Source organism: Labeo rohita, chromosome 18, assembly GCF_022985175.1.
Source record: "Labeo rohita strain BAU-BD-2019 chromosome 18, IGBB_LRoh.1.0, whole genome shotgun sequence".
Taxonomy (NCBI): domain Eukaryota; kingdom Metazoa; phylum Chordata; class Actinopteri; order Cypriniformes; family Cyprinidae; genus Labeo; species Labeo rohita.
The window spans coordinates 12,017,601-12,038,358 of NC_066886.1; the positions used below are offsets into that span (position 1 = coordinate 12,017,601).

Consider the following 20,758-nt stretch of genomic DNA (forward strand, 5'->3'; position numbering starts at 1 on the left):
TAATTTTTGATTAGTAATAGCATTGCTAAGAACTTCTTTTGGACAGTTTTCTCAATATTTAGATTTTTTTTCACCCTCAGATTCCAGATTTTCAAATAGTCATATCTCAGCCAAATATTGTATTATTCTAAATTTCAAAATTGACCCTTATGACTGGTTTTGTGGTCTAGGGTCATATATCAGATATCACATAATACCATATTTTCTGGAAAATAATAAATAAGCAACGGGTCAAAATTGCATTGTTGAGAGAAAAAGCACAGATAAGAATTTAATGCCATTCTGAAAAAGACAGGAATAAAAAATTCAAGTATAAAGCATCATTTATTATAAATGCCAAGCCTAAAAGAATTTCTTTAAAGCAAAACTGAAACTACTAGTGTGTGGAAAATGTGCTGTATAAATAAACTTTGGCTCACGAACCTCTTTCATTTGGCATTAAATCAAATGTGTGTGCTTTGCACATATTTTGCATGCTTGACATTCATCTTTTGGAATGTAAATCACTGCACGTTTCAGATAATCTGCAATTTATATTTCAAAAAAATGCTTAAATAAGCTTAAACCAGCTAATGACCAACTAAGGACCAGCTTCAACAAGCTCAAAGCAGCTGCCATGCTTCAAAACACCTAACCAGCATATGGTGTTTTTTTCAACAGGGATTGCATATCATTATAAATATTATAATAAAGCAAAATATGATTCCAAAACACTGAAAAAGTAATGAATTGTAGATTGATTAATGTATTCTTACAGGGTCTTTTTTGCCACTGCCAGTGGCATCATAAACTTGTGGTAATTCATCTGCAGTGTCTGTCTGGCAAGTGTGTGAATCTTGAGAGGGGGATCTGAAACAATATAAAATAAAACTGTTAGAAATGGTGTATCTCCATAGAATTGTCTATTGTTTGAATGCAGACCAAATTACCTTTCCTGGTCACCCAGGTTTCTGATGTCCACATTGAGCAGAGGCAGAAACGGAGAGCCGCAAAAAGGACACGTGCTATTGAGGTTAGAATCGTCAGCTGTCCAACCAGCCATGATCTCTTCATCATACACCAAACTCTCACAGGTGTTACAGCGTGAACAACTGGACATACGTACCTAGAAAGTCAAACAAAGTTAGCCACAATACCTCCTGCAAATGTAATACTTCAACATACTGTATGCGCCATTGAAAAACTCACTTCAACTGCGTAGTTCTGCATGGATTGAGAAAAGCTGGAATCAGAACAGGCGTCTGGGGTCTGCAGAGCTTTCATTACTGTCAGTGAAGGACCTGAAGGACAAAAGACAAAACAAAAGTCACTCCCTGCGGCAAAAAGATGATGTTTTTCATCAGAGAGCAATCTTCTCCAAAACAAGTCACATTTCAAGGTGATTGCCTGCAGGGATTATGAATGCTAATTCTGATGGCGCTGAATGAGGAGAGAGGCTCTACAGAAGTCTGGGATAAGAGCGTGTATGCGGATGCGAGTGATTGGGGAGCACTCCAGCACAACCCCCGTCAGCCTGATTAAAGAGCCCCTCTCAGACCCCATTACTGCAGAGCCAGACGCACTCACAGCCCTGTCTACTGGCCTACTTCTGCAGCTGCTGGAGCAGAAACAATGACCAGCCTCATGAACGACAAACAGCACTCAATATACAAAAACATGCTTAATCACCCACCAGAATCATCACGCATTATAGGCCGGAAATGCTACAAATAAGTTCATCTTTACAACAGAATTCTTCAAAGAATTATCACTCCTCTGCATGAATTTAAACATAGCTCCTTCTCTTTCTTTGGTTCTCTAATTGTACAACATTGTAATCTTGACAAAGGACCGGAAAATAACGAGCATTACTCATGGGAGAGCCTGATGGGTAATTTTCTAGCACACTGTCTATTTTTAGCCTATACTACTCAGGAGAAACCACAAAGTTTTGCCCGAACAGAGGGAGACATTTAAAATAAATATTAAAGATGTGGTATGTAATTTTTGCTGTTTTGCTAAGTTTCTCTCCTTAAACACATGTCCTCAATTCGCTATGGAAGCCCGTTTCCGCCACTGAATAAAAAATACTTTTTATCTCACAATTCTGACTTTTTCCTCGCACTTGCAAGTTTTTTTCTCAGAATTGTGATATAAACTCGCAACTGTGAAAAAGTAAGCCAACACTGGGAGATACAAACTTGTAAATCTGTGTATTTTTTTCTCAGAATTGTGAGAATTGGGCAATTCTGAGAAATAAACTTGCAATTCTGAGAAATAAAGTCAAAATTATTATAAACTCACAATTCTGACTTTTTTCTCAGGATTGCATGAACTTGCAATTGTGAGCTATTAAATCAGAATTGAGAAATTAACAATTCTGAGAAATAAACTTTCAATTCTGACATTTTTCTCAGAATTGCATGTTTATATTGTGTAATTCTGACTTTATAGCATGCAGTTGTGAGTTGTGAAGTTAGAATTACAAGATATAAACTCACAATTCTTACACTGCAATTTGATTTTATAGCATGCAATTGCAGAACTGTGAGATATAAATTTGCAATTCTGAGAACATCAGTCTTTTTTCCCCCTTAAAAATTGTCACGTCTTCCATAATTCACTGTCTTGAAAACCCAGAACTAAAATAAAGTGTGGCTCATTATGTTAACTCTTGTTTTAATTTAATTTAATTTAATTTAATTTAATTTAATTTAATTATGTCTGGACATATCTATAAGAATATAGGATGATGCAAAGCATAGCGATTATTTATTTCAGGAGTGTAGTGAACACTGAATCCAGCAGACGCACCATTGAGTGAAGACTGGCGGTAGAGTCTAGGTGGTGCAGATGGGCTTTCTAGGCAGTGGTTGCTCCTATACGGGCTCCTTTTGGGACGTGTGACGGGCTGAGCGGCATCCCGCTGTGGGGAGGAGAGCGCATCGGGGTCTACACAGGAATCGCTCTCAATCAGAGAAGAGCAATCAGGGTCACCGGACCCCAGAGAGGACACACTGACCCGGTCAGAGTTCAGGTCCTGGAGAGGATGAGAAAGAGAGGTGAAGAGCGTCGGCAAAGACAAGGTATTTATTAGCATTAAAGGGAGATAGTTCACCCAAAAATGAATATTCTACTCACCCTCATGTCGTTCCAAACTGATAAGACCTTTGTTTGTTTTATGAACACAAACTAAGAAGTTTTTTATTAAATCTGAGAACTTTCTGACCTCAAAGTCATAAAATTAAGGGTGAACTACAGATGTCATATGGACCATTTCAACAATGTCCAGGGTCAATGCAGGGTCAAAAAGTTTTTGGATCTCATCAAAAATATCTTAATTTGTGTTCTGAAGATGAATGAAGGTCTTACGGACTTGGAATAACATGAGGGTGAGTAATTACTGTCAGAATTTTCATTTTTTGATGAACTATGCCTTTAAGTCAGAACTTCCAAACGTCATATGTACCTGGGCAATGGACGTCTGGGAGGAAAGTCGCGAATACAGTCGGCTGGCTTTCTCAGCAACGCCCTTCCCAGCAGAGAGGAAGCTGCTTTTGAACACATCTAGTGTCGGGGTGAGCAGAGAGTCCATGGAGAACGAGGAAGAGGAGGGAGTAGGTGAGGAAGGGGAGGCGAGGGAGGTGGGCCGCTGCTCCCTGACCTTGCGCATACGGCCCTGAGGGAGGGAGGGCGATGAGAACAGTCTTGTTCGTGGCTGAGGCTGGAGTTGGGACGTGCTGGGGGAGCTGAGCACTGCGGACATGCGGGGAGAGCTGTGAGGGGACGGAGTCTGATGCCCCTTCAGGTCCACACTGAGAGAACGCTGGCTTAACGGGCTGCTCAGGTTGTTCATGTAGTGATGAATCTCTTCAGCCAGGTCTCGGCGGGCGGTTGGGGTGTCTGGATTATCGCCCTCACTGTGGGCTTGAGTCTCAGCCACTATGAGGGACAGAGGATCAAACCCTGCTTCGATACCTGTCCTTTTAACCACTCGTCCAAGAGCGCTGCTGCAGCTCACGCTCCTCTCCACGCCGATATGCTCCTTCTCCATGGCAACTCTTTTCTCCATGGCAACTGTGCAGCTAACAGTCCTCTCGACGGCAAGTTTAGGTGGGCTCACGACGCCCCCCACTGCTTCCGTTTCTATCAATGTTGGAACAGATTCATTGCTGAGTTCTTCTACTGTCTTATCCGGGGTTAGGTCCAGCGTGCTTGGCCTTATGGGCTTTCCTCCGAAAATATCCAGAGAGCTTGGCCTTTTTGTCTTTGGAAGGGCTTGAGGAAAGACATTACTGGTTTCCCCGCTGGTTGCAGATGGATGGATTCCAACCACAAGAGATGAATCCTCTTTCTTTGAGAGTACAGTCTGAGACACTGAATATTGAAATAAGACAGAGACACTTGTTAAAATGAAGCAAATAAATAAACAGTTTAATAACTTGCAGTGCCACACTTTACCACTAGGTGGAATCATAGAGGCATTCAGTGCAACTCATGTTTGTAATCAAATACTACTGTACTGCTCACTGCTTACACTGCAGTATATGCTATATAGGGCAACTATTATTAGAGATATGATTTTATTCATTGCTAATTCATGTTTGTCTGTAATTGTTCATTTATATGCCAATGTTAATTTACTTGAAATGCTAGAAATGTAATAGTGTAAAAGTAGTTTTTGCTTAACAAATCTGCATTTATTTGATCAAAAAACAGTAATATTATAAAAAATATTATTATTAAAATTCTTAAAATATTTTTAATGAATAAAATAATGTTTTCTACTGTAATATATATTTAAAATATAATTTATTCCGGTGCCACATGATCCGTCAGAAATTCTAATTCAGAAATTCCAATTCAGAAATTCCATTCTAATATGTTGATTTGGCGTTCAAGAATTATATCTAAGCATTACCAATGTTGAAAACAGTTGTGTTGTTTAATGGTTTTATGAAAACCAAAATACAGTTTTTTCAGGATTCTTTGATTAATAGAAAGTTTACAAGAACAGCATTAATTTACAGTGTCACTATCACATACCACATCCATTCTCTTGAATAAAAAAAACTGTTATTTAGGACTTTACTCAAATACTCTGTGTATGTTTAGGGACAAAAGCATACTGTGTTACTCACATGTGCAAGAGTTTCTGTCCTTCTTCTCCTTCATGTCTGGAGAGGAGTTCTGCTCCTCACCTCCTCCTAACCTTACCTCCTCTTTAGACAGAGAATCATAGCCCTGATCAGACTGACCACCTGGAATCAAACAGTACATAGAAACAAACACTTAGATCAGTGGTTCTTTACTGGTTTTTCTTCACAACCCAGATTTTATTCAGTAATTCAGAGCACAAAGCATATTTATCATAACCTGGTTATTTTAGCATTTAACAGTTTTTCTGCTATCAGAGCATAACTATGAGATCATCCCTGTTGAAAAAAAAAACAAAAAAACAATATATGCTGGTTAGTTGTTTTGAAGCATGGTAGCTGGTCTTTAGTTAGTCCTTAGCTGGTCATGAGCTGGTTGAAGTTGGTCATGTGCTAATCCTAAGTAACTAGTTCCTGTTTAGGACCAGCTCGTAATCAACTAAGAACCAGCTCAGAACAGCTGGCATGCTTCAAAACATACTTAACCAGCATATGCTGTTTTATTTTCAACAGGGATGTGTGCAATTCCGAACAAACACTCCTAAAAAAAATGTGCAAAACATCACAGTGTGCACCAAAATCACCTGATAAAATAGTAATTTTAGAGTTTTGAAGGTCTAATAGACATTTTTCATGCCTCACAAATCTGCATTGCATACTTCAGTATTACTTTACTGATTTTGGTTGATTTGATGCAGCTAGATAAAGACTCAGACAGAAACTCATAGGAGAACAGCTTCAAACAAAGTTATTTTAGCATCGCACATCATAACGCATGATAACATGACATCAAAAAGGAGCACTGATTTGCTCTCTCATATACCATAATAGGGCAGAAACACTGACAGACACTCACAGGGTGGCTGCTTTTGAGCCACACTGAGAAAGCTGATGGGGCATAAAGCTCACATCATAGTACTGCCTCCAGAGGTGAGCTAAAATAACACCATTAGTCATTCCTTTTCTCCTTTCTCGCCTCCTCAGTCAGACTCCTGCTACACAGTTCTCAGTAACTGCGAGCCTCTTCTGTCAAACCGTACATCTCTCAGATCTCCTCCATGGGCATCGCCTCCTAAAGCTTTAGAATACTTCAAAAAGCTGTTCGAACATATAGAGGAGCTTTCTTCTCTGTCTTTTAACATATTGTCAGACATTGGTGTCAGGCACCTACTGCAGTCCTGCTCATTTGCTTTCATTTTATTACTTTCCTTCTGTGGAACAGAAAGGAGTGCAGAATATATACTTATTTTTTTAAAAATGCTGTTTTGAACTATACTGACTTTCATTCTATGGACAAAAACAACAACAATCTTTTGATTTATTTTTTTGAGTGACATGAGGGTATAGAGTAGGGCCTGTCTGATTATCGGAACCGATATTAAGCATTTTTATGGTTATCGGTATCGGTCATTTTCAAATATAATTATTTGAAAATTATTAAGATAAAATAATTTAAAAGCATTTAAAGAAAGTTTTTGTCAGAGCACTTGTTATTCCAAATTTTTTATGAGTGACATGAGGGTATGGCGTAGGGGTTGACTGATTATCGGCACTTACATTAAGCATTTTATGGTTATCGGTATCGGTCATTTTCAAAACTTGATTTGCGTGTTATTTCAAATATGGCGTAGGGGTTGACTGATTATCGGCCTGGTTGATTATTGGCACTGATATTAAGCATTTTTATGGTTATCGGTATCTGTCATTTTCAAAACTGATTTGCCAATAAAATAATTTAAAATCATTTAAAGAAAGTTTTTGTCAGAGCACTTGTTATTCTTACTTTTTTATGAGTGATAAGAGGGTATGTAGTAGGGGTCACCCGATTATCGGCCTGGCCAATCATCAGCACCGATATTAAGCATTTTTATGGTTATCCGTATTGGACTTTTTCAAAACTGATTTGCAGATAAAATAATTCAAAAGCATTTAAAGAAAGTTTTTGTCAGAGCACTTGTTATTCAAAATTTTTAATGAGTGATATGAGGGTATGGCGTAGGGGTCGACCGATTATCATCCTGGCCTATTATCGGCACCGATATTAAGAATTTTTGTGGTTATTTTCAAAACTGATTTGCTGATAAATTTTTTTAAAAGCATTTAAAGAAAGTTTTTGTCTTTGTCACTTGTTATTATTAATTTTTTATGAGTGCCATAAGAGTATGGAGTAGGGGTCGACTGATTATCGGTGCCCATATTAAGCATTTTAATGGTTATCAGTGTCTGTTATTTTTAAAACTGATTTTCAGGTAAAATAATTTAAAAGCATTTAAAGAAAGTTTTTGTTAGAGCCCTTGATATTCGTAATTTTGATATTAATTTTCATGTTTACACCAGACATATATATCGATAACCGATTCAAAATATCGGTTATTGGTGTACTTGATCTGTAATAATCTATATCGGCATCAGCCCTGAAAAACACATATCTGTTGGCCCCCTAGTATGGAGATGATTGCTAGACCCGTTTCGGTTTAAAGATACTGCAAAAATGTTGTACACTACTGTTTAAAAGTTTGGGGTCAGTAAGATTTTTAAAAAAATAAATTAATATTTTTTATTCAGCAAGGATGCATTCAGTTGATCAACAGTGACAGCAAAGAAATTTTATAATGTTACCAAAGATTTATTTTTAAAATAAATGCTGTTCTTTTGAACTTTCTATTCAGCAAAGTGTCCACATATATATATCATGGTTTCCACTAAAAAGCATAACTGTTTTCAACATTTATAACAATAAGAAATTCTTCTTGCGCACTAAATCAGCATATTTCAGCATGGCTGCTGAAAATTTAGCTGTCGTCACAGAAAAAAATACATTTTAAAATGCACTGAAATAGAAATGACCATTTTAATGTATTTTTTATCAAATGAAAGCAGCTTTGGTGACCATAAATAAGACAAAACTATTAACATGAAAAATATTAACTTTTAAACATTAGTTTTGTTTCATAATGAAACCATTAATTGTATTAAACCTGATATTTTTTGTAATAAACCTGATACATGTTTTTCTTTTTGAAGTTGCATTCAAAATTCATTTGGATCATCTGAGGGGGCGTGTGAATGGGCGCATGGCTTTTGTTCACTGCACCAAATGTGTTATACTAATGTGTGCTTTAAAAAAATGAGGAAAGACTGAAAGCGAGAGAAAAAAAGAGGAATAGATGTCTTTTCACTCCCACAGAGAAAAATAATGACTCTCCTAGAGACTTCTGACGAGTTTGAAGGAGAGAAAGGCACGTCCTGTTGTGCCGATAGCGCAGTGGAGAACTGATGATGGAACGAGAACACAGACAAGACTGAAAGCAGACCGGGTACCTGTGCTGGATCTGTCATCACTGGAATCCATTTTAGTGAAGTCTGTATCAATGGAAACTCGCTCCGCCGAATCGTTAGAGCTGTCCAGACTGCCGTGGCTGACGCTGTCGAGATCACTGGCATCTGCTCGGAAGAACAGTATGAAAGACAGTTAGCATGAGAACTAACAAGTAACATATTTCAAAACACAACAGTTTGGGATGTAAAAATCTCTCTGGCCAAAGATTGCATCATATTTCAAAGTGGCAACAGACCAAGAGAAATCAAAGAACATGTGTGTAGTGTCTTTTCTAATCCAAAACGAAAAATAAAGCCACCCACATTGTGAGAAGATTGTTGAGGGCTTTCAAATGGAGAATATCTCTTAAACAAACATGTCCATTTCAAGCAAAATCTAACAAAACAGTTTTTAGGGGTATAAAAAAACTTTAAATGGTTTATTAATTTAATATAGCTTGGACTGAACAAATTGAAAAGTAAATTCATGCAATCAACCAATTAGCTCTTTATTCCCTAAAGTCCTTTTAGTGTGCGATGAAATCATTCTGCATGACAAAGTTGCACATTTTAGAGGTGGTGAGTTAAGACAGCTTGCTTTAATTATGAAATCCCTCTTATGCCCTTCTCTAATATGCTGTTTACAGGGGGCTGTGTGAGAAAGGAGATCACATCAAGCGCAGACTGTGAACTGTAGTGGCTGAGGAGGCGGCTATCGACTCTCATCTTAATTGGACCCATTAAAGTCTTTCTGCTTCAGCAGGCAAGCTGGATCTAGCCCGAGTACGGAGGGGGAGATAGCTGAGCGATGGTACCTCCTCAGGCACAAAACTCAAGTAACCCTGGCTTTGTGTGAAATGATGGAAAGTTTTTCTGACAGTGGGAAATGATATTGAGTCCACGCTCCCCTGTAGAGCAGGCTAGCGTCTCAAAGGGGGTTATCTTTATTCTGAAACAACTCTGATGATATAACTAACAGTTTTGAAGAGAAATGAAACACTGTGGTGTGGAACCGAGTCAGAAGGATTATTTCTTTGGAGAAGTAATGACGTTTACTAACCAACATGGAATCTCAAAAGTGGAATCTTTCAGAAGTCAGAAGTCAGAAGTTCTAAGCATACTTTCTTTTCATATGATGTGCCTAGAGACTCAACTTATGATTCATTTCAAAAGAGTTTACTATTAGTATGTTGCTAAGCTAACATACACTACCAGTCCAAAAGTTTTCAAACAGTAAGATTTTTTTTTTTTATGAAGAATCTTTTCTGCTCACAAACCCTGCATTTGATTGATCCAAAGTACAGCGAAACAGTACAATTTTTAAATATTTTTACTATTTAAAATAACTGCTTTCTGTTCAAATATATCTTAAAATGTAATTTATTCCTGTGATCAAAGCTACATTTTCAGCATCATTACTCAGTGTCACATCCTTTAGAAATCATTCTAATATGCTGATTTGTTGTTCAAGAAACACTTATTATTATTATTATTATCATCAATATTTAAAACTGTTGAATACAGCTTTTTAGGATTCTTTGATGAATAGAAAGATCCAAAGACCAGGATTCATCTAAACTAAAAAGCTTCTGTAACATTATACTGTATACAGTTCACAAGCTTGGAGTCAGTATAATTTTTGGGAAACAAATTATAGAAATTAACACTTTTATTTAGCAAGGATGCTTTAAATTGATTAAACGTGATGATTTATAATGTTACAAATGTTGTCTATTTTAGACAAATGCTGTTCTTCTAAAATTTTTATTCATCAAAGAAACCTGAAAAAATTTAATCAGCTGTTTTCAACATAAATAATAAATTAATAATAAATGTTTTTGAGCAGCAAATCAGAATATTAGAATGATTTCTGAAGGATCATGTGACTGGAGTAATGTTGCTAAAAATCTGCTTTGAAATCACAGGAATAAACTACATTTTAAAATACAGTCAAATAGAAAACATTTATTTTAAATAGTAAAAATATTTCACAATTTTACAGTTTTTGCTGTATTTTGGATCAAATAAATGCAGGCTTGGTGAGCAGAAGAGACATTAAAAATCTTACTGTTCAAAAACTTTTAACTAGTAGTGTACACTGGGTAAAATACTCATATATATTTGATTACATATATTGTGTTAGAATAGTCATAGTTAAGCAAACTTGGTCAAGTTCATTTTATTTAGACATATTTAGATATTTTGCCTGCTTTGTCCACCTTCTTGTATTGATTTTGGAGCTTTTACAGTGCATTAAAAGACTGTCAATCTGCGTAATTTGTCTAGATTGGATCAGACTTTGTTTTTACAGGAAATTTAGAGTGTGTCCATATCTGTGGAATGTGTGAAATGGACTCGGGGGTTTTACCAGAGAGATGGGTGTCTTTCGGGTGGGTGGTCTGCCTCCTCCATACTTGTTTGAACAGCACCACACCCCGGACCACATTTCTCAGCTTTCCCCACAGGAAGTATCCCCCTCTGGTGGAGGACGGCCATGTGCTCTCCAGAACGGCCTGAGGAAAGAAGACGACGACAGACACAGTGAGACGCACGCACACACACTCACATAGAGATTAACTAAATAATTCTACAGTGCAACGCCTCTCATTATCTTAAGTAGATTGTGTTCTCTCTCAAGGACTAGCTGTAATTACTCTGATAGAATTGGAACAACACTCAGCTGCCCAGACTTATGTCTCTCAGAGTGTGTCCTCTTGGTATTTTGGGACATCTTGTGAAGCGCACACAAAAAATGGTCCCCGGGGAGATGATTGCTAGTCTAAGCTTTTGTCTAATGATAACAGGCATGAGAAACAGAGTCACATGCCAAATCCGCTGCCAACTCGAGGCTCTTGAGCTCCAGCATAACACACCTACATAGGATAAATCCGTTTAGTCTCTGTTTCTTTTGAAGACGTGATTTACACAAATCTGTCATTGGTCACCTTTTCGTGAAACCTAAAGTGGCTCCAAAAAGTATTCACATACTTAAACACTTAAAATTAATGTAATTTCATTAAATAACAAAATGTCAAACCAGGTGACATTTGCAAACCAATTATGCCGGAGCAGTGGTTGGGTTGGGACTCATAAATGGGTTGCAGATCTGTCCTGATTCTGTCTGTTCTAGTTGTGGCTAGTAGGAAAAATGCTAAATGCAAAATTGCAACTAACCACATAATTGTGCACACATTTAATCTGCAAAATAAATATGCCTATCAACTTTATTTTAAAATTAGAAAATAACATCTTATATATTTTGTTGTTGATGTTGTGTTCTATGGCATTTCAGTGCAAATTAATCTCTAACTTTGTAAAAGCTAATCAAATCAAATGATGCAACAGTTTGCATGACAACAGGGGAGTTTCCTCCGACAAGGCAAGTAAGGCAGTGTCTTCTCAAAATATTGGATGAGAAAAAAAAATTGTAATACAAAACTAAAACAACACCAATAATTACAAAATGTAACATTAAAATGTGTATAAATTACTAATTTTTAAAAAAAAAAACAAACAAAAAAACCAGCGACACCAGCAGGTAAAGTTACAAGGGGAGTCCGGGTCTTTCTCGCCTCTCCTGAGCCCATTGAGTTTTAACAGACACCCTTAAGCGTGTGCAGAGTTTGGTGGGGGTTCATTGAGAATGAATGGGGAAAGTCACGTGATGCCTCCTTTGTGATATGACTGGATATGACTGGCTATGTTCGCCTGTGATTGGTTCATGGGATAAATCCCACCTCTTGTGCTTGTGGCATTAATAAGAAGACTAATTGGGTCATTCTATAATTGTCGGTACATCTCATGCATATAGTATATTTTTAATATATTTTCGTCAATATAAAGCCCCGATGCTTAATTTTCTAGTTTGGCTCCTCATTTCAGAACACCGCAAACTGATGAGCAAAACACCAAAAAGTAAATTAAGTATTTGAACACAAAATGGCAATAAAATTCAGAAATCTTGTTGTCTAACACAAAACCAAATGTATGTCTCAGTATGGATAATTGTATGTATATTCATTTAGGATTATTTAGTTTGCAATGTGTCTCCATGTAACCCAAAAGAAAACTGTGCTCACCCTGTTGTAGTATCCATAGGTAATGGCATTAGGCTGCACTCCGGCTTTCTTCATTTCAAAAAGAACTCGGACGGCAAGAACAGGCTGTCCATACTGCCCACACAGCTGCATCAGGACCCGATAACACACCTTCATTGGAGCAGAAATGAGCCATTACTTACAAAACCACAACACTGGAAATGTCCGCAGCACAAACTGTACTGGCAAAGCAATCAATGGAGAGTGCAATGGACAATGGATTCTACCTCATCAGGGGGCTGCAACTTTTTGTCCTGCATGTTTCTCAGCACGTCGTACGCAGTATGCAGCGCTCGCACCTTAGAATGGCAAGCGCTGACATAAGCGGGGAGGCAGATGAACCACAGGCCGTGACAATGCCTGAGCAGACACTTGGACCACATCTGTGGGATGGAGGAGTACGTCTTCGCCATCCTCTGGGCTGATTTGATCTCCTACAGAGGGAGGATCAGAAAGAGGATGAGGCATTAGAGAGGAGGGGGAGAGTTTTGACAAGCGGCATCGTGGGGTGTGATTTGGATGAGATAACTGTTTGAAATACCAACCTGTTGGGAGCGCCTGAATATGGCAGCTGGGCTGATGGGACTGATGTGTCTCTTGGCTGATGTTGCTTTGGGGACTCTGGGGCCATCCTGAAGCTCACAGAGTTGGGCGTTCAGTACCGGGAATCCACTGTAGCTGCAAGACATCAATAGTATGAACACCGCTGTTCCTTACATGTTAATCTTGTACTTGATTGTCAAGGTCAAGTCACGTTAAAGTTTTATCAAAAAGATTTATCAAAAGCACAATGCTACAGCACGCAACACTAACTGCAGGCAATATGATGTAGTTTCTGCAGCTTTAGAGAAGATAATAAAGACGGGATTACAGATTTTAAAAGATAAGAATAATATATAATATATATAGTTTACATACACCTTGCAGAATCTGCAAAAATAATAATTATTTTAACAAAATCAGTGGGATCATACAAAATGCAAGTTATATTTTATTTAGTGACCTGAATGGATAAAATAGAAAGAATAGAATAAAATAGAACCTGAATGATCCACAGCTGTTTTTTTGTTTTTGTTTTTTGTTTAGTGATAGTTGTTCATGAGTCCCTTTTTTGTCCGGAACAGTTAAACTGCCCACTGTTCTTCAGAAAAAATCCTTTAGGTCCCACAAATGGCATCAGCATTTTTGTGTATTTGAACCCTTTCCAGCAATGACTTTGATTTTGAGATCCATCTTTTCACACTGAGGACAACTGAGTGATTCATATTCATACAGCTATTTTTACCCAGGGGGTGAAAACTTTTTGAATTTGAAGATCAGGGTAAACGTAACATATTTTGTCTTCTGGGAAACATATACGTATCTTCTGTAGCTTCTGAAGGGCAGTACTAAATAAAAAAAATATGATATTTAGGTGAAATAAGAAAAATGTACACATCTTCATTCTATTCAAAAGTTTTCACCCCTCTACTCTTAATACATTGTTTTTCCTTCTGGAACATCTGGAGTGTTTGAACCTTCTGTAATAGTTGCATATGAGTCAGATTAACTGTTCAGGATAAACAAAGGACTCATAAACAATCACTAAACAAAAAAACACAGCTGTAAATCATTGAGGTAACAACACAGTATTAAGAATCAAGCGTATGTAAACCTTTGAGCAGGGTCATTTTTATAAATTCTACTATTATTTTTTCTTGTGGACCATAAGTAAACGTCTTTAATGTAAAATATCTTATTCAGGTCACTAAATTAAAAACAACATGCATTTTGCATGATCCCTCTTATTTTGGTAAAATAACATTTTGCAGATTCTGCAAGGTGTATGTAAACTTTTGACTTCAACTGTTAATATATAATATTAACGTTATTTGTTTTGTTTGTTTGTTTTTTAATACCATGCCAGCATCTGTGGCTATTTTCATGATAATTTCATGTAATCTTCATTACAATTCAATAAAATGTTTATATAATAGAAAAAACAACAACAAATGCATAACAAACATAATAGGAAATTTGAAAAAAAAAAAAAAATTATATATATATATATATATATATATATATATATATATATATATATATATAATATAATGGGACAATATTAATCTAAAAAATTTTTGTCAAGACACCCCGTGTCTTGCCCATTAACAAAATAATACCAAATCCCCACTTAATATAACCACATGCTCTCTGAGGAGTATGTATTACTGCTTTAGTGAGAGTTTTTGTAGACACCGGATCCTTTGAGGGGTTTATTCTACATGCTGCACCCTGGGATAGGTTTGGAAGGGGATTATGCTATTGCTACAATGCCATCTGTGGTGTGACATGCAGTTTATGTGCATAGTGTTGCAGTTCCAAGAGAGTTTGTGTGCAGGAGGTGTCTGTTGTACCTATAAACCATAGATGGCTCTTCGCCTTCTGGAAGTGCTGGCAGCTCTGGAGGAGTGATGTAGACCGTGTGCTCGCTGCGGTGCGATTTGTCAAGTTCAATAAGCCTTGTGTCTTCTGGCTTATCGCTGTCCACCTAGAGTAAAAACACACCTCATCAGATACAGACTGTCTACTGTCTTTCAACAAAAACACATAGTAGAAGCAATGACCTATGACATCAGGTTTAGTTAAGAGGATATATGTCTGCCAATACAGGTCACTGAGGTCTCAGAACAAAAAGAGGAAAGTAAAAAGAGGAACTTAAAAGAATATTTATAGCAACTGGAAGTCTTTATTTTTGTCTTCTATCACTTGCTGATTTACTCAGTACTACTATATTTTCAAAAAGACTCATCACACGTCAATCCAGAGCTACTTTTTGATCTGAATTGGGAAGTGAATCTTGAACCAGACACACATACTGCCATACAACTATGCCAAGGGATTTTCCTCTGTCTGGACATGCTGCAGTTAGCCAAGAGACTCCAAGTGCAGATGATCTGACCTCAGATCAGATGGAGTGCTGGTTTTAGTGTAAATGACCCCGATAATCTCCCACATCGCTGTGTCCGACTGATCTCACATCTGTACCAAGAAGCTCTGATCCTCCTAGTCTTCATCCAATCCTCCCCATCTGCCACAGACGCACTACAAGTGCACTGACCCGGACTTAACGGTTAATGCTGTATTGCTCGAGGGCTGCGAAAATGTTCCAGTACAATTTATAGGCTAGACAAGGCTTGGAGGAGCCACTGTGCATTTAGCCTTCAGACAAAGTCTGTCTACGAGCCCTGTAAGTGGACTATAAATGCATCATAAAGCCTATGCCACTGTACTACACTGAAAATGAGGAAAGCTATCAAATAAAGCATGATTTTATATCTACTGATAGTGGGAAAATCAGTTTAGGTCTCTGCAAAGCATTCTCAGCAAAAAGGGTTTTGGATCACACTGTTGCAAAATTATTAGACAATAAGAGCAGCAGAACAAAATCGAGCACTCTCTAGACTTGCCAAATGAGTTTCCCTGAGAAGGTTTTAGATCAATCATTGGCTCTTTTACCAGAGAAAAACAGCATTGATGACTGTGGCATCAATTAGAGCTTTCTGAAACGCACCAGGATGCCAAAAGGCACTTTCCATGAATACAAACAAACAAGTAGTCAGTGAAAAAAGGTGCCTAACCTTTAGAAAATGCTACAAAATGGTCTACCTCAGGCAGTCAATGTAATGCAGTATGAGCAGTTTTATTAACAGCCTGATTTTTTCATGATATCAGTTTTTATGATATCAAATTTTAATGCCACTATATACACATATATGTATATAAAAAATGGAAGTCCATTTCTGGCACTGAATAAAAAATGGTTATTGCGACTGAGAAATTAAGTCAGAATTGCAAGACAAAAACTCGCAATTTTGATTTATTTTCTCGCAAATGTTCTGACTTTTTTTGCAGAATTGTGAGATATAAACTCGCAAGTGAATGTTATAAAGTCCGAACTGTAAGATTTAAACATGCAATTCTGAGAAAAAAGTCATAATTGCGAGACGTAAACTTGTAATTGTGACAAAAAAGTTTAACTTTATAACTTGAAATTGTAAGTTTATATCTTGCAATTCTAACTTTATTTCTCAGAATTGCAAGTTTATTTCTCAGAATTGTGAGTTTACATCACACAATTCAGACATTATAACTCACAACTGCAAATTTATATAATACAATTCTGAGAAAAAATAATATTTATATCTACTGACTTATTTTTCTCGCAAATGTGAGTTTGTATCTCACTTTTTTCTCAGAATTGTGAGATATAAACTCGCAATTGCATGTTATAAAGTCAGAACTGCAAGATATAAACTTGCGATTCTGAGAAAAGCGTCACAATTGCAAGACATAAACTCGTAATTCTCAGAAAAAAAGTCAGAATTGTGAGTTTATATCTGTTATAATTTCTTAGAATTACAAGTTTATTTCTCAGAATTGCAAGTTTATGTCTCACAATTCTGACTTTATAACTTGAAATTATGAGTTTATATCTTGCAATTCTGAGAAATAAATCGGAAATGCGAGATGTAAACTTGCAATTGCGAGAAAAAATCAGAATTGTAAGTTTATATCTCACAATTCTGACTTCATAACTTAAAATTCTGAGTTTATATTACGCAATTCTGACTGTATAACTCACAACTGCAAATTTATATCATGAAAAAACTCAGAATTGCAAGTTTATATCTCACAGCTCTGAGAAAAAAAGTCAGAATTGCAAAATGTAAACTTGCAATTGCGAGAAAAAAGTCAGAATTGTAAGATAAAAAGTCGCAATTACTTTTTTTATTTTTTATTCAGTGGTGGAAGTGGGCTTCTATAATATATAATAATTCCATATATAAATATCCATTTTCTAATTGCAAAACAAACCACAATCAAGACACAATGGAGATAGGATTCTGCTTTTTACAGTACATGGCTTACCAAGTAAGCACATAAATGGATGTTGATTTGAGTTGAAATCAGTTTATTGTGTGAGAGGAAATCAAGCAGTGTAGGAGATCTGTTGCCAGGGACAACAGTGAAATATACAGTTTAAAAATAGTTTTAATAATATTCCACAGCAGAACACTACAATTGTTCAATTATAATCAAGTATTCCAGAGAGCCGTGTTATAATTATACACTGTGCTGCAGGAATAGTCTTAAAAATACACTGCATTCACCACTGAGAGTTTTAAAGACACTTTCATGTGTGTGTTATGGCTGTTAACCAATCATAGAGGCAGATCACATTAATGTCTTTGAGGAAAAAAAGTTTTACTTTTGATACTCAGAATAAGGGAACAAAATGGTTATGTATTACAAAATTATGATGAACTTTAAAATTGGTTCATTGGATCATTGAGGCGTTACACGATAACCAAATGCTTTCGGGTTACAGCGGAACGCGGTTTGTCCTTTACTTTCCTGGTTCCTCTATAAATGTCCTCTGTGAACACAACCCACTAAACCGTGTCAGTTTAAATCAACTCGAACTGTCATTTTCATTACCACCACAGTGCTAAAGAACTGTCCTCCAAGGTCCTCGCATAGGGACAGGCATAAGGACAGGCCAGAGCAGGATAAGTGTGACTTTCACTGATGGCAGCGTTACTGAAAGTGTAAAACACATTTGTCTTTACTAGCACACTAAAGCCTTGTGGGGAAGACAGGTGAGAGATGACTCCCATTCCTCTAAACAAGAATAAATTGCGAGCTCCTGTTGAGACAGATATAAATGTACTACAAAGGTACAAAACAACCGTCCGGGAATATATTTGTCTGCATTTTAAAAAGGAGACAACTTGCAGCGGTTCACTGAAGATGCAGCGTCAGATCCATATGCAGTCTGGATCATACCGAGAAAGGGCACAACGTTTGCGAATATAAGAAATCACGAAGTGGCGTAAGGCACGGAAAAATTAATTATGCATACAGGATCTTAGTGGTTCTGCAGAGACTCTGATCTAAACAGAAATGTTTTTAATTATGAAGGCAGCAAACACACTGCTTCAAAGCCAAGATTCATAATACCAGCTATGAATCACCACACCCGTGGTGAAACCACAAAAAAAAACAGGTCATTTCTGTGAACTGAGGTCAAAAAACTAGGGTGAGTGTTTGTTTTTTTCCTCAAAACAGTCCTAATGACAGTTATGGAAGCCCATTTCCACCACTGAATAGAAAATTTTAAAAAGGTAATTGCGACATAATGACATAAACTCACAATTCTGACTTTTTCCTCAGAATGTCTCGCAATTCTGACTTTAGAAGAGTTATTAAGTCAGCATTGTGAGATGTCTTTTTTCCCTTCAAAACTGGTCTCGCAATTGTGAGTTTAAGTCTCAATGAGAAAAAAAAGTCAACTGCGAGAAATAAACTCGCATTTGTGAGAGAAAAAGTCAATTCTGAGGAAAAAAAGTCAGAATTGTGACTTTATAACTTTATAGTTAATATCTTGCAATTCTGAGAAAAAAAGGGAGAACTGCGAGTTCTTATCTCGCAATTGTGACTTTATAACCCACAATTGTGAGTTTATATCATGCAATTCATCTGAAAATTGTCAGAATTGCAAGTTTCCATCACGCAATTTAAAGAAAAAAGGCAGAACTGCGAGTTTATATCACAAAATTCTGAGAAAAAAAGTCAGAATTGCGAGTTTACATCACACAATTCTGAGAAAAAAGTCAAAATTGCAAGTTTACATCATGCAATTCGAATAAAAAAAGTCATAGTTGCGAAGTTTACATCACAATTCTGAGGAAAAAAGTCAGAATTGCAGGCTTACATCACACAATTTGGAGGAAAAAAGTCATAATTGCGAGTTTATATCATGCAATTCTGAGAAAAAAGTCAGAATTGTTTCATGCAATCCTGAGAAAAAAGATAAAAAGTCGCTTTTTAAAACGTTTTTTATACAGTGGCGAAAACTGGCTTCCATAGACAGTCCTAATGTTTTTTTATATTATTAACATTAATAAGTCAAACTAAAAAATGAGGCATAAAATAAAATCAAGTAAAATAAAACAAAAAGTGAAAAAAGTAAAGAAAAATAAAATAAAACATTTCTCAGAAGCCTTAAAAGCCATTTTTGTAATCAAGGTAATGAATTCTAGAATAGTTCTGTAGTACATCAGAAGTTAAAAGACATTGAATTAAGCAACTTACCTTCCCCGCTTTCTCCGTACCGAACAACTGTTCAAGCAAGCAAGTAAAGATAAAAGTTTAAGGAGAAAAGAGAGAAGAAAGTAGTGAGAAAAGCGAAAATAATAGGACAGGCTGCTTAGATGAAAAGGCAGTAAGTAGGAAAGAACAAACGAGAAAACAATGCTCACAGAAAATTAATAACTTGACATAAGCAAGCCCAAGGGATCACAACAGCACAGCTAATAACAACAACATTTCCCCTTACTGTTCTCGCAAATCATGCCGCGTACACTTCCTTGAACTCTGTGTTTTTTTACATGCTAAGAGCCTGGAGTGTAGTTTAAATGGTGAGCTTTGTAAAAGCAGTTTATGTTGAATCTAATTAGAGGCGGCTGTTTTCCTGATGTATTTTTTAGCAGGAACTAAATACGTATATAGACCAGGGTTTCATACCTTGTCAACACAGTCATCAAAGAAAGCAAGGCTTGCATCCTTATCGCTGACAAAAGAGCACTCTTCGATGAAACGAATGAACATCTGAGTCTTGGTCATGAGCGAGTAAAACTTCTGATGGGATCGATCACGACTCTTCAAAAAGCCTGCAACAAAAGTCAAAGAAGTGCCATTACAATGAGAAAAAGTGATCACATTCATTATCTGATTACTATAATTGACCGCCACAGTTGTCAGTTGCGATTAAACATTTAATCAGTCAAATTTAAGAAGGCGTGTCACGAATTACGTGTTTGTCGCTAGACTGTCGTCATTGAGAAAGCTGTAGAGTGTACACAGTGTGAAAGATGCAATAGACTCTAACACAGGGATTACATAAGAGACTGCAGATGTGTTTTCAGACATTCTATTAATCTTTGCAGTTTGTTGGACCTGTCAAGCACGTCTAATTTCCAATGGGGCTTTATCAAAATCGCCACAATAATTTCAAGCCTGATTTAAGCCAGACTCCACAGGCACGGGGCCAAATTTGAGCATTCTGAGCAGCTGCTGAGCTTTAGCATTCCAATCATGTACCACAATGGACTCTCTGCAAGAGGCTGGGTCAAAACGAGATTTTAATGCATTGTTTTTTCCGTTTTG

The 20,758-nt window shown here is 36.8% G+C and overlaps 1 protein-coding gene across 2 annotated transcripts in view; it reads right to left on the reverse strand.

The window, feature by feature from the left end:
• dennd4a (DENN/MADD domain containing 4A) overlaps positions 1–20,758 on the reverse strand; it is a 40,982-nt gene that overhangs the window by 4,612 nt on the left and 15,612 nt on the right. Inside the window, exons 13-26 of one of the 2 annotated variants that reach the window (XM_051134952.1) lie at positions 20,117–20,262; positions 19,685–19,711; positions 14,944–15,077; positions 13,096–13,228; positions 12,778–12,984; positions 12,533–12,661; positions 10,822–10,966; positions 8,457–8,579; positions 5,121–5,240; positions 3,449–4,356; positions 2,794–3,019; positions 1,189–1,280; positions 930–1,105; positions 756–849 (exon numbers count right to left, since the gene is read on the reverse strand). In XM_051134952.1, coding sequence (XP_050990909.1) covers positions 756–849; positions 930–1,105; positions 1,189–1,280; positions 2,794–3,019; positions 3,449–4,356; positions 5,121–5,240; positions 8,457–8,579; positions 10,822–10,966; positions 12,533–12,661; positions 12,778–12,984; positions 13,096–13,228; positions 14,944–15,077; positions 19,685–19,711; positions 20,117–20,262 — 2,660 coding nt within the window. The remainder of the gene's footprint in view (positions 1–755; positions 850–929; positions 1,106–1,188; positions 1,281–2,793; positions 3,020–3,448; positions 4,357–5,120; positions 5,241–8,456; positions 8,580–10,821; positions 10,967–12,532; positions 12,662–12,777; positions 12,985–13,095; positions 13,229–14,943; positions 15,078–19,684; positions 19,712–20,116; positions 20,263–20,758) is intronic. The other variant, XM_051134953.1, reaches the window with a different exon arrangement.